Source organism: Tachypleus tridentatus, chromosome 4 (genome assembly GCF_004210375.1).
Source record: "Tachypleus tridentatus isolate NWPU-2018 chromosome 4, ASM421037v1, whole genome shotgun sequence".
Lineage (NCBI taxonomy): Eukaryota > Metazoa > Arthropoda > Merostomata > Xiphosura > Limulidae > Tachypleus > Tachypleus tridentatus.
Window position 1 is genome coordinate 58,355,952 of NC_134828.1, and position 15,707 is coordinate 58,371,658.

Below are 15,707 nucleotides of genomic sequence, written 5' to 3' on the forward strand. Positions count from 1 at the left end.
GGAGCTCTTTGGTGAAACCAGGTAATGAAATAGCTTAGGGTGATGCTGATTGTATATGATGTTGCTCATTGCTTGATGACTTAATATAGTCATTATATTATCAATAAGATACACATGGATCCTTCAGGGCAACAAGAAACTGGTTTTAACAGTTTCAGAAATTTATATATACTTTTCGTTGTACAAGGTATTGGCTAATAATAACTCTTTTTAAGCAAATTATTTTCCAATCACGTATTTAACTATCAGAAGCCTACAGGAAATACCTAGAATACAGAAATACCCATTATTTGTCACAAATAAAACTGTTCAACAAATCAGCAAGTAGTCATAGATTGAAAACAAACAAAAAGACTATTAAGTGTGAAAAACAACTAATTCTTTTTTTCCTGCCAGGTAATGGATTGTCAGAGTAAAATTGAATTGCATTTTATGTATGGTTAAGATATTCCTATTACTTTATGTGCAGTTGCTCTCTCTCTCTCCTTGCTACATATAGAAAAGTTCATTATATTCTCTCTCATGTTCAAAAAAACTCTTTCTTATTCTCTTTTGCTAGGCTGGCAAAAAGTATAACAGCAGATTTAGCTTACAATTATTTTAAAAATAACCCATAACGATGTTCTGTTTACTTTGCCCATATAATTTTTCAAGTTTGTTTGTTTGTTATGAATTTTGCGCAAAGCAACTCGAGGGCTATCTGTGCTAGCCATCCCTAATTTTGCAGTTTAAGCTCTAGAGGAAAGACAGCTAGTCATCACCACCCACCACCAACTCTTGGGCTACTCTTTTACCAACGAATGGTGGGATTGACCATCACATTATATTGCCTCCACAGCTGAAAGAACGAGCATGTTTGGTGCGACCAGGATTCAAACCTAAGACCCTCAGATTATGAGTTGAACACCTTAACTAACTTGGCCATGCCAGACCAATTTTTCAAGAGTTAAACCTAAGTTTTTGTTTCTGGTAAACAATATGTTAATAGTGAAATTTTAGGAAAATTGTCATATTCCATTTTTAGACAAGAAAAAATAATTTAGATGTAAGTACTTTTTTTTTCTCTAAATGTTTATGCAGGTGATATCTTTGAAGAGCAGATGTAGAAAGGTTTACACATAGAACAATGATTACATACCACAATATCTCTTCAATAGGGCATATACTTATTTGACTCTGTGTTTGTGTCGTGCTGTCCTCAAATGACGTTATACTAATTTAAAATGGTGATACAGAGACCTGTTTGCACTAATATGATTTCAGGGTTTATATCTCTTGAATAGGTATAAAGGGAATGATGTTCAAATAGAGTAATGGAATACATAAACAATGAGTAATGGCAATTAGATGAACATAATGTGATAGCTGATGGTTATTTTATGGTTTGTTGATTGAAAGATCAACAGCTAAAATGATGTTGCAATCTTGCATTTTCTAAGCTGCTGAGTGATATTTGCTTGATCTATCTAGCAGAGTCATAAAAATGTTTTCTATGGACAGACTGTTTAATAATCACTGGATGCATATTAAAATAGATGTTGTAAAATGAGATCCTCAACAAACTGATACTATGTCTAGATTGTTCATGATAATTTGTAACTGATAAGCCAATATACTGAAAGGACTGTAATTCCTTACTTTTTGAAAGTTTTGTGGCAATGATGAAGAATGTTTGCCAGCAGGAACTTTTCTAAGCAAACCTGCAAAGTTGATGTGACCTTGTATTACCGTGAACAATTGGACTTGATAGTTTAATAGGTCTGTAGTAGACTTCCTAAAATGTATTAAAGAAATTTATACTTTAATACAGCAAATAGTGCACATATAAGATCAATGTTTTTCAACCTTTTCAGTAGCATGTCTCACCTCATAAATGTATAGAGGTACATTTGTGTATAACATTTTGTTTCTTACTTGCTATGCTGGGTTCATTTGCATAACATTAATTTATATATTTCATATTTTGCAAAATTATTATGTAATTTTCATCACACTTTTGTTGGTTTTAACATTTTTTAGAATATTGTAATCTAATCTTAAGCCTTTTTGAATCCCTCCTCAAATTGATTGAGGTCACACCAGTGTGCCATGGCTTATAGGTAGAGAAAAACTATCAGATGAAATGAGTACCATTTTGCTAAATATTTGTCAGCTTTTTTCATAGCAATAAAGCATTGTGATTTGGAATGATTATATCCTTTGATAGATTCTGGATTAGAGGTGAATAACCTGTGGTTTCCATTGGTTGAATCTACAGGAAATCTTTCCCCCAATCAGAAACAGTGATAATCCAACCAATCATAACATGCTATCCACAATCAAACAAGGACACTATAAAAGACTGACAACACATACACACACTGACTTGAAGATAAAAGGTGGAAGACTTTTGAAACTTCGTCCTCTACACTTGTGTCTCCACAACAAGCAATTGCCGTCCATTCTACAAAGTTTCATCGCTTACATCCTACCTAAATTACTATTTTCTAATAAGGCTAGGCCATGACCTGATTGATTTTTATTTTATTACATATCTTGCTGGACTTTTCACCTAATAAATGTGGTAATGAAATGGAATTTTCAAACCTTGCCTTTTTATACAAAACTGTTATCTTTGATCACTGGTTATTTTGTGTAAAAACCAGTAGATAAGCCTACTGCAATCAACAATTAATATGAAGACTAGCTCCTGATTTTGTGAACACCAAAAGAAAGCGAGGACATTGCCTAAACCAAAAGAGAACTTTAACCTGAATGCAGCCACTTAATTTAAGAACCAGGTATCAAACCCATGTAAGAACAGGCTAAGATATAAAAGCACATTATGGGCCTATTATCATACCCCCCCACCCACCCATGCACCATATTTAAGCCAACACTGACAACCACCTCAAACTGTACAATTCCAAAATGACAATATTATTACCCATGTCCTGTTGGGAGAATTATAAACAACTATGATGCACAGTGGTGATGTCTAATATAACATCAATGAGGCCTTCAAGTTTGTAACGCTCAAAGCATTTTCCCAAACACACAATTCTCCTCTAAAACCATTCCAATTACTGCCATTGCATCAACATCTACCAGTCAGTAATCCTCAGGAAGCACTTTGCCCACCATCTCACTCAGTTTCTACTATGATGGCATGATAATGCCTTAGCCGGTCCTTGAATATCAGCAAAACCAAAATGTGAGCTTTCTACCAAGTTAAACTAAACAGACAGAGAGGAGGCTAAAGTGGTGAACACTGGCAACTGATCTAGAAAACAAGTATTTCCAGTTCAAGGTAGTATATCTCACAATGGAACGTATAGTAGATTAGAGAAGGAAGATCTCTGCATACAGGTGGTGGCCTGTGTATAATTCCAAAGATCTTTCATCATCTCTTTAAAAGGTACTCGTATATAGTGTTTGTATAATATCTTATGTATCCCTGTATTTTCCTTTTTATTTTACCTTATACAACATTCAGCTTTCACATTTTTTGGTTTGTTTCATATAGTTAGTTAGAATCATCTTCAACTGATTTATGCAGTAATGAATTTTGTTAAAGTTTCAGTTTATTCTACAAATGATAAAAATATCCTTGTATTATTTACATATATGATATACAGATGGAAATTCCATAAAGAAACAAGGTAAGAATGAATACAAAATTATACAGAAATCCCTAAACAAGTAAACAAATTTTTTCAATAATAACTTTTATCCTACAACTAAATTTTTAATTCCAATTAGCTACATGAATTTTGGTTTGAATAAAAGGATTTACATAGAATAGTGTTATCAAGTCTTACAGTGGTTATTAACCATCTTTACTGCAAACAAAACAAGCATTAAGTTCCCTTTCTAGAATTCCAACTTACCTTTTAGCTCTTGGGGTCTTAGGAGTCATAGGCACCTCTGCACTTTGCTCTATCATTGCTTCAGCTACTGCCTGTACATCAAAACCATTCATCTTGTCTGACTTAAAGACCTGCATGTAATAGAGAATGTAAGAACAATGTAATACTCATAACCTTTACTTTAACAGTGTGTAGATTTCAAATATCCTGCATCTCATTGTTCTTGCATGTATTTGTGTATGTATTATGAAATAAATAGCTTCAAAACTGCTAATTTTATTAATTATTAACAGATGATTAGAATCAGTATTATAAAATATATAATAAGCACTAAAACCTCCATAAACAACTTTAAGTTTACACCAAACTTTATATATCTGAAAGCACTTGCAACAGTAATGATGTTCATGCTACCTATTTAAATTTAGACATTAACTTAGTAGAAGGCAAAACAAAGCTGGCAATTTTTTTATGAAAGAAGGGAACCTGATTTTCCCATACTTGGTGTATCCACTCCCTAATTGTGCTATTCTGTGTGTGATATTAGGAGACATCATTATATCTCAGTTGTAAACTTTTGATAATTTGTAATAATGATAATTCTTGTTTAGATAATGTTATATCATTCCTACATAGGTTAAAAAAAAAGGTTAGAAAGACCAGCAATTAAAATCATTTTTGACATTGTTTTATAATACATTTGAAAATATTTCACAAAATAAACTTTTGATTATGTAAAATACTCTCATGTCACGAGAGGTCACTACTTTTAAGTAGCTAAATTAAAAATAATTTTAATCTGTGTACCAGGACAGAGAGACTAATTTCAAGTAGCTAAGCTTGTTTTAGCCTTCTCATGTTATAAACAAATAAATTTTCAAAAAAAGGGAAGAGGTTGGAAATGTATGAATTATTATGGTGAAGTTTCTAGTTCTGTTTAAAGTCATTTATTATTTCATTTCTTTTGTAAGGGCAGAGATTGGGAGTTTCCTATAGTAGAAATTTTTGGATGTTAAATGGTTGTTTTTGTAGATGTAAAAACTGACCTTACAAAGACTTACATATTCATGAACTAGGACTCTGATACTATCAAACTAACATCCAAGGTTCATGAAAGAATCCCTCCACCCTGTGTGTGTGAATAGCAATTGCAACATTTTTTCACACATGGTTTAGTATTTTCAAGTATAGCCTACACAATAATGATGTTCTAAGTACACACATATACAATTTCTATATGAAGTCTATATTAATTAACCGTGCTGTGTTTTTTGTTAGACTTTGGGCATGATAGTGGGTAAAACATGGTGAGGGACTTTTATATAAGGTGCATGCAAAAATTTTAGTGAAAATTGAGCAGTTTTCGTTGAATAATTTTCCACATGTGGTTAATATTTAGATCTACCAGCAGTACCAAATTTGAAAAAAGGTAAGAATGTTTTTCTATCAAATAAAGTTTTTGTACTTCTGGTGCAAAGAAAAACAAAGAAATTCAATCAAAATTGGAGATTTTTACACCTTGTGTATTTTCTAGAGGATTGCCTTGACATTTGGTAAGAGAAGCAAGGGTCCAATATAACATATCCACTGAAAATATATGATAATTTGGATTAACACCATCCAAGCTACAGAAAGCAGAAAACTGCTCAACTATCACTCCTGTTAACAACACATAGTGTGTCCTGCAGGTTATTTTGGCTGTATAACACACAGTGTCTTGACGAGAATTTCTCTAGGCATTAACTTTCATAAACTGTTGCTTAAAGACAAAATACAAGTATTACAAATTATATTTGACTTACTGGTTCATAAATAATGGTAAACAGTCATTCCCAACTTTCACTTTGAATCTGGCTTAATACGTGTTTTGATCAAGTTTAAAACAAGTTTGGTATATTTGATACCAGAATTTCTGTTTTGACTTATCACTATTAGAACTCCCACCTTATTTCAAGTTAGGCATGGGCTTCACAAAATACTACTGGGTCTCTTACTTGGTCATACCCTATTTATTGAGAAGTATGGTTTAGAATTGTTAAAGATATCAGCAAAAGATTATGGTAGTGAATTTCAGTTTTCAATTTCAACATAGTAAATTTAACCAAATATAAATATAAAGCTTGCAAAAATTATTTGATTTGGAGAGATACTGTTCAATAAGACTTTTTCGGTCCTAATTCTGTCTCATTCCCTCATAGAGTGAGATTTTAATAATTTAAATATGTGATACAGAAACTTTTACAGGTTGCTAAAACATTTCTCTCTCTTAAATTTTAATGGATGTGAAATGGTTGTTTTTGTAGAAATAAAACTTGAACTTATAAAGACTTACATATCTATGAGCTTGAAGGTCTCTGATACTATTAAAAATAACATCCAAGGATCGTGGAAGAATCCCTCCATCCTGTGGTGTACCTGTCATTGTGTACGTCTTACCAGATGACGTAATCCCATAAGTAAAGAGTAAACCTGAAATATGTTTCTCAATATATCACAAAATATTAATAAATTACTTGAAAGGTTAACATTTTAAAGAATAAACATGTTTGAGAAAATAATTTGAGAAAGTTAGAAAAAGGGTAATACAGTTTTCACACATCCTATAACTACAATGACAATTTTACTTTAATGTTATGAATTTAATGTTTTATAATGCCTTAATTTCGTTTATTGTATTTGGCTTGATTAGAAATGCTTATGGTTAGAGACACACTTCTACCAAAAACACTTTCATGTTTTTTTCTTTAGTTAAAGTTGGACCAACAGCTAAAATGTACCATAATTTTCAGTTTTTGTCATTTTACCACACATCATTTCCACTGCACTCTTCTTTTTGTTGGATATATACAGATATATATAATAACCGTAAATTTTCAAGCCATAAACAAAACATATTAACATTAAACAAAATATGCTGCATATTTAAAAAAAAAGATCCTAGGGTACAAGTTACAACATGGAATTATAAAATGTATCCTAGGTTTTGGAGGTGACTGTAGAAGTCAGACCCACAATGCAGTGGGGATACACCATCTATCAGTCTTAACCAATTCACTAGTCTCACATAAGAAGATTAAGAATTTAGAAATTAGGAGAGCGAGACATGGGTGCTCAAGCCCACAACGTTCCACATCTCTATCACCCTTCACTGCCTGCTCTCCCAAATTAAAATAAGGAAAAGATAAACATAAAAAGATGAAAAATAAATAAAGAAACAAAATAAATAGAAAATAAGGAAAATAAAGTACTACCATTTGGGTGTAAGCAAGAAAAAACTTGCCTCTTGAAGATAGCATTCCCATCCCCATTATGGTTAAGCACTAATTAACACAACATGACCAATAAATCAGATATGGCCATGACTTACAGCTGAGATATCAGAATGGAGCCAATAAAATGCATCTGATCCTTCCCACTGAAATAGTACTTTTCTGAAGTACAAAAACTGTACCAAATAAAACTCCATTTCAACTATTGCCGAGATGATACATCAACCACTTTTTAACCAACTGGCATAACAATCAATAACTAAGATGTTATATAGAAACAAGAATTTTATTCACTGATTCAAATTTTTAAATGATTAACTTACCATTTTTACCACCAAGAAGGTCAGCTACCAAAGGCAAAGCAACAGTTTCAAACAAAGACTTCTGTGAAGTGTTTTCATCAAACACAAATCTAAAAGTATATTGAATCTATAAAAGAGAAAATCCAAATAATTCAACCAATAGTTTCTTCTTTCAATATTTAAGTTATTAAAAACTTTAAAGAAACTACATGAAACTTAAGTGTTATAAGTTTGTTAATGTCAAATAAATGACATTAAATGTGTTATTTAACAAATAAACCTTATTTTTTTTAATTAAAATATTTTAAAAACAATGTTTACAAAAAGTTTAAATGTTCATTTAACTTTTGATTTCAGAGCCAAATAGACATATACCAATTTCTATGAATGTAAAACTAAGTGACAAAAAAAAAGGTCAATAATGTGGTAGAGCCTTTAGCCAATAACAAAGTTAAAAGACAGAAAAACAACTGAAGTAAAGAAGTAACAAGTAGCTGTAAAGACAGACCCATAAATTAGCCACAGCAAATTATTACTCTACAGTAAAAAGTATCAGAAAAATAAGATTAGAAACAATGAAAATAAGTGAAAAAAATAACAGTTACATCAAGGTCAAAATACAAGCTAGATAAATTGACAGGCATGCAAAGAGCTGGACAATAGCAATTGAGGATTAGAAAAAATTGGTGAAAAATTAACATGCAGTTAAAAAGAGCATACTTGACAAGTAGTTGAAAATAAAGACGGATAAATGGAAATATGTACATTCAAAATCTTGAAAAAAAGTAAAGTATGACCACTCAAAACCAGCAGACACAAAAATTCTTTTGCACAAGAATCTATGACAAAGGAAACATAAATGGTTGATGATGTAACAATCTACTGTTATACTGTGAGAGCAAACTGATCTCATTCTAAGCACATTAAATGTATAAAGCATTTAATAAATGATCCCAGGTATTATCAAATTCTGATATAAGAGCTTATATAGGTGTAGCAGGACAAAATTAGAGTAATAACAAAAATCTTTAGGAGAAATGAAAACAAAGATTAACAGAAATATATATATATAAAAACGGCTCGTTTAGGTTGAAAAAATATTTTACATAGAGGAGCAAACAATGTTTCGACCTTCTTCGGTCATCGTCAGTTTTTAGATATATATTTCACTACAAGTGGGTTTTCTCGACATCAAAGGTTAACTTTATTCTGAACGAAAATTTCCAAGGTATTTAAGGATTTTAATTTAGGTTAAAGAGTGCATTTCAAAACATATGTAAACTCCCTTCACTAAATTGTCAAAATTCTATTATTTAAAAAAAGCCACATTTATATAAAAAACATATCTGTTAAGATAATCTTTACTTTTGTTATACTTTCTAAATCATAAAATAACTTGCCTCCTTTGAGTTGTTTTTATATGCCAATGATCCACCTGGTGGGACCAGCTGTACCACAGTATTGCTTAGAGGAGCCACACATATCATGTCATTTTGATTTTCAAGTGGCCGTAGACGACAATATACTTCCACTGGGTCCTTCACCATGAACTTTGATGCAGGCTTCTTGGCTGGAGTCTTAGGATGTCTGTTTCACAAACATAAATTAGCATATATTTGTGTCCTAAAATATCATATTTATAATATATTTTCTTTTTAACTCTCTAAATTCCTCTATCTTGAAATTGTACTTCCTTATTTGTGGCTTACATTGAGACTGATACACATGCATACAATTATTTAAACACTAAATATTATTTTTGAACATATATAACTGTAACAGGATTATAGGTAATTTTAACCAACTGATTTAGGTTGAAAAAATCTGCTTCTCCAACAGCTCTATACAGCCACAAAATTTCACTTACCAAGTAAAATGGTCAGTGAAACCTATTTTCTACAATATATACTAGAGATGAACCAGTTAGCAATTTGGCTGATTACAAGTTAATCACCTGCACTACATCCTTTCCATCCATAAAGAAACAAGATGGCCAAAGAACAACAGGTTTGATCTGGAAAAGCTTGTTATGATGATGTTCATACCAAACTGAATGCCAACTGATGTGAAACTAAGCCTTCAGTACAGGACTATGCATTGTCCATATATGGGACAGACTCAGCTGCGACTTCACCACAGCAACTGTACTTAGCTGTAATGTCAGAGAGCTCATCCCCACAAATGCTGACATTGCCAGATATCAGAAAAACTGGATATGAATGGAAAAAATTGGGCCAGCCACTTTTTAATAGCAATGAGAAAATGGTGAGAACTAATGCAAAGTGATTCCAGAGCTAGTATAAAACTAACGTAATCAGTGTAAATAGTATAATCAGTGTACCGTATAGTTTTTACCTGATCCAGGGCAAGAGAAATAGCATACCCCTTAGCAGTGAACACAAACTGTAGAGAGGATCCTGCAAGTAACTACTGAGCCACAGCATGCCAAGTCAGAACCTAGAGAGTCACCTGATTTTGAACCATCTGTATAAATAGAAATAGAAAGATGGTTGTTCAGTAAATAAAAGATACTTCTAATCATGTGTGTCAGTCTTTTTCAGCTCACTGAAGGTCACATCTAGGGATGGTAATAAGTCATGGTAAAATGGGCTGTTCATTTGGGGGTAACATCATCATCCAGTGCTATACCTAATTCATGTGGTTGCACATGGATATGAAGGCCAAAAGAAGGAATTGCAAAGTATCTATAGCCCACCAAGGCTATACTCTTTCAAAATAGATAGTCTGCAAATCCTTCTTTCGGCCTTCATATCTATGTGCAACCACATTAGTTAGGTCTAGCACAACTCCAAGTGGGATGCTGCAGTAAGGACTGAAGCTTGATAATATACTGTAAAGAAAGTTGCAAATGGTAGAGGTGAAAATGAGTTTCATAGGACTTGGTGTACAAACTCTCAACTGGAAAAGTGTAGAAACCCCCTGAGCAAAGCCAAATCCCCTGATGGTGAATGGGGTCTAGCATTGTCAACTCAAATACCTATTGAGGTCAAAAGACTTCTGATGTGAAAAATACAGAGCACAAACTATTATGTACATATTGTGTGTAACTCATTTCTCATTCACACATTCAAGCTTAGATACATTCATTAATGTAGCACACCATATAATATTAAAAATTTTACTCATTCTTTGTTAACTTGCAAAGCAACTGCGAAAACATTCGTGTAAAAACCCATCAACTTCAAGTTTCAAATTAAACATATACTTTTTGTTGTATATAAAGACTGAATAAATCAAGAAGCAGTACAATAATGTAATTCATAAATTCATAGAACAAACTTCACCTTTGATTATGTTTGAGTTCTGAAAGGATTCTTAATGTAACCTTTCACTGTAAAGTTAGGTGCTTCACTGGAATAATTGCTACAAAAGCAATATCTGTTGTGAGTAAACCAGAACTGAAAGAAACCTGCCTGGTGCAGCAGTTCATTTGTACAGGCTAGGCAATTTAATATTCAGATGAAAATTCAATTGTTTTTTTTTATAATTTATTTATTTTAATAGCTTTATTTCTGAAATCTGGTAGGTCTTTATTGCTGGCCAGAAATTCAAGTACTAACACATAATTACTCTCACCATGAACTCAGAAAAAATAAACTAATTATCTTCTGACATTCCATGCCTTTATTGAGTGAGACACAACAATCTTTTTTGGTACAAGAAAGAACTCAGAATAAGTTGTCTGTTAATTCCCACTCAAAGTCACCCAAGGTTCACTCTTTTGGGCTAAAATTACTGTATGAGCAAGCAAGTCTCACATCTCCTCACTTTATCATCTTAGTTTACAACAATACCCTATGACAAGTTAAGCACCTCTTATGTTATTTAATGAGGCATCAGCACGAAGAATAAAAAACAGAAAAATCTTCCTTTTACTCAGATATATTGGTATACATATCTACACATGTAAAACATATAGTAAAAATTGTAAAGATATTTCAGATTTTATATGACTGCTACCTCTAATTCAATTGTAAATAAACCCTGTTTATGGGTGATGAACAAAAAATGCTTTCAGTAAAACTTGTACCTGTTATTTCAGTCTTTAAGTACCAGCTGAAATACATAGTAAAGAGAACTGTATACCAGAGAAGCACCTGACCTACCAGCCAACAAGCCACCTAAGTGTTATCCAGAAACCCATGTAACCAACTGAAGAAGAGGGGCTAAAGATGGCTGATCAAAATTATCTTCTGTTGATACTGACCTAATGAAAGGAGCAGAAAACAGCAAGCCTAAATTCTCATTAATTGTTCCCAGCTCATTTGCAAAAACCTTCCTCAGAACCTCCTGTTGAGACATGTATGTAGGTCTACATGTATGTCTTTATCTCACAACCAATCATATTATGCACAGCTGTGACCAAGTGTGATCCCTCTCTGATTGTTGACAAACACCATATAGCAGAGGTGAAAGAGATCTTGTTGATCTATGTGGTAGAAACATTATCTCAGGAATTAGTTCCTGTTGGTAAGTTTATTGTGTTAAATTTATAAATGTAATTGAAAAAATTTCTAAAATTGTTTTCTCTTGAAAAAAAATAATATTTAGAGAGTATCTATTTGTGAAGTTCAAGATTACTAGTTCAGAATCAATTTCTTTTCTAACAGATTATTTGGCCTTTGGAATGGGTTAATTGCCTTCAGAGTGATGGATACAGTAAATTTAAGGAAAAATTCAGTCCTATATTTAAAGACCCAAGTACTAGATTTAGGCTTTAAACTAAAATAAATTATAATGTCTTCATACACATCCTTAACCTGAAATTTATGCTTGTAACTGTTTAGATCCAAATTTAGATTTCGAGGTCTTAGCTCAATTCTTGGTACATTATGTTCAATGTAGTGTTCAGAAATGGAGATCTCACAAAAAAGGTATCATTAACGAGAAACAACAGAAAAGTGCCACTTGTAAAACTAAAAATATGAAGAAAAAAATTCAGACATCAAGACTGTTATTACTATATGAAGATACTTGTGAGCAGACTTGTTCAGAATGTTTAAAATTGTGCATGAATATTATGATTTAAAGGTTTGTAAAAAAATGGAATATATCTTATGCTGTTAGAAAATTAAATGAAGTCATATTAACCCATTTTTCTGCAAAGGAGACATAATTATACAAGTTTAAGGAAAGATAGCCAAGTTTTAATCGACCACCAAGAATTTTACTATGTCAAGAACCACTGGTAAATTCCAGTAGAAAAGACATTGAATACTGATCCAAATAGGAATATATTAAATACTCTGGTTGAAGAAAAATATCTTAGTTTTGTAATTAAACAAAAAATCACTTATGTCATCTAAACAGTATATTGTAGCTAACAATAGGGATAACAGGAATTTTAGAAACATTGAATATAAGATACAAAAATGTCTTTAGAAATATTGAATATAAGTCACAATATTGTTTCACTGTACGGATCACTTGTAAGGCTTCATTTAGAGTACTACGTAAAGGTTTGGGTTTCTTTCTTCAAAAAGGATATTGAACTGTTGGAGAAAGTTCAGAGAAGAGCCACTGAGATAAATAAGCCCTGGGATAGTGGGTTTGTCCTAGGAGGAGAGACTAAAATCTCTAAACTTGTTTTCTCTGGAGGAGAGAAGGGTCAGAGGGTCTTTGATTGAGATGTTTAAGATTATTTAGGGCATTGATAATATAGATACATCAATTTTTATGTATTTAACAGTGAAAATAATAGGAAAAGGGGTCATAAATTCAACTTTTAGTAGCATAGTAGTCATCTACAGTTTATACAATACTTTTCAAACAAAGTGGTTGGCTTTTGAAATGAGCTGCCTTCAAGGATGGTGGAAGCAGAAAATCTAAATGAACTTAATAAAAGATTGGATGAATGCATGAGTAGTAGCAGATATTATAGTTGGGAGTTTGAATGGTCATTTTGGTTCCTTTCAAACTGTATTGACTTGCTGCTTTTGAGAAAATGTCAACATTTGGTCAACATAAAAGATAACTAAAAAATATAAATCTAGTACAATTCAAAATATAAAAACATATACATTAATCATATTCCTACAAGTTAAATAATAGTAGTGGCAATACAAATTTTTTCACACATTATGTGGAAACAGATCTTGTGACACCTGTAAAAAAATATTTCAGGCTGTAGAGAGTGCTATAGCTACAGCTGATGTTACACAAATATGCAAGCAACAGTATCAATCAAATCATATTTGGCTGATTTTGAAATATATCAGAATTACATGTAAAGAATAATAATTAGCCCTACTAGTAGTAAAAGTTAAGTAATACCAACAGTATTAGAAGTAGAATTCATAAACACTTTGTCTTAATATTGGTTATCATCATCATTATTATTTCTTTCTTAATCTCCATAATAAAATTAACAAATAATCAATGACTAAACAGCAGAAAATGACTATTTTAGTAGATGACAGGATATTGCATAGCATACAGGCTATGTCAGCATGAGCCAGGGATCATTTTGCCAAACGTTTTTTTAATCCAAGTAGTCACTTTCATCCTACCAAAATGGATCACCTGCATATTATGGTCAGACTATTTTACCATTATTTTAGCACTCTCTCTTATTTTTATTATCTGTTCTTGATCATTCTTCTGTTCTCATCTGTATCTGAAGACAAGTTGTCAGATACACCTGTAACTTTACAAGTTGTGTACACAGTAGTACCTTTGCTTAGGCACATGAAATCTCCTCAACAGGAGCTTGTTAACCTCTTGATATTCAAAATTTTTATGATGCAGTGCCAACATCATTGTATCCACACTTCTTGTACTTGTAACACCTTGGACATTTTATTGGTTAATGTTCTCAACAAGAACATACTCTCAAAGATTCTGACTCATTATCTTAGTTTTTCATGGGTTTCACAAAACATTCAGGAATGGTTTGTGCATTTTCTTATAGCAAAGCCACATCAGGCTAACTGCTGTGTCCACTGAGAAGAATCAAACCCCTGATTTTAGTGTTGTAAATCCATAGACTTACCACTGTCCCAGCAGAGGACAAAATGGCGAGTCTTCCATAAATAATATTCTCCAACAACATGACCATTATCTGAATTAATATAAATAAAAATCTCTTAAATTTTAATTCTATGACAAAACCCAAACATAACTTACATGAATATTATCCAATTATAGATTGACAATACATCCTGAATTGTAGATTTTTACAAAAATGCAGTGGGTGAATACTCTGTATCTGTGAACGATCATCCAAATACTAAATACCTAACAGTCCAAATATCTGAATAATTATAATAATGATACTAGTGATAACTTCAAAAAATATATATTGCAAATTATGTATACATAAACTATCATATTAAAAGCTTATCAATATTCACAATCGTGAAATTATGGGCTGCCATATATCTACCAATTATTAATACTAATACTGTTAGTGATAGTACTTTGAGGATCATTCCTGACAGCTTGTAAAAGTGAAACATACTAATGGACACTAGTACAACTTTACTGTAAAGCTAACAAGCTTGATAAGATATTCTTCCCAGTGCCAAAATTTTATTGAAATCACTAAAAACTTAAGACAAAATCATTCCCGTAATTTAGTTACTGATTTTCTAAGGAAAGTGAGTTATGATTGTAGCTTACCAATATTCAAATTTTTGGACTACTGGCCATATAGCCACTATGATAAAATAACAGTAACAACAAAATACAAATTATTTATATGGTTCCTACTGTTGAATCAGCGATTGCTTGTTAATACTGTTAGTAATCTCTTAAAGCTACAGAACTTGTTATTTCTTGTTACACTTACATGGGTTTCATAGTATAAAAACGTTATAGATTTACTACTCTAAACTTTGTTTAAACAAAATAACCAACTATATCTAAACTTTATAATCAAACACGCCATTAAACACAAAATATTCAAATTTCCCAGGTGAATTCACTTAACCAATCATATATGATATATTCTGCCCTCTGTTGAGAAAAAAACTTGGGGTGATTTCTTTATTATTTTCATTGATATTAGCTTTATATATGTAAAAACGGTTGGTATGGATAGAGAAAGCTCTATGTAGAGTAGCGAACAACGACCTTCTACGGTCATGGTCAGTTTCACAAAGAAATAAGAGGTAACTGACCAATAGCTGACCACATGTTTGAAGGCCGTTGTGTAATTGAGTGTAGGAATGTATAGGGCGCGCTTAGAACACTGTATTGCAACTCAAGCCCAAATAAACCAATATAAAGGAACACATTTATACCTATATTAATAAGTATAATCCAAC

General features: G+C 32.0%; 1 protein-coding gene across 1 annotated transcript in view; it reads right to left on the minus strand.

Moving 5' to 3' along the window:
• LOC143249201 (kinesin-like protein KIF23) overlaps window positions 1–15,365 on the minus strand; it is a 55,546-nt gene extending 40,181 nt beyond the window's left edge. The window contains exons 1-5 of the mRNA XM_076498669.1: window positions 15,230–15,365; window positions 8,820–9,006; window positions 7,441–7,546; window positions 6,181–6,317; window positions 3,870–3,979 (exon numbers count right to left, since the gene is read on the minus strand). Coding sequence (XP_076354784.1) covers window positions 3,870–3,979; window positions 6,181–6,317; window positions 7,441–7,546; window positions 8,820–9,006; window positions 15,230–15,240 — 551 coding nt within the window. The 5' untranslated portion in view covers window positions 15,241–15,365. The remainder of the gene's footprint in view (window positions 1–3,869; window positions 3,980–6,180; window positions 6,318–7,440; window positions 7,547–8,819; window positions 9,007–15,229) is intronic.
• Between the last annotated feature and the right edge of the window lie 342 nt (window positions 15,366–15,707).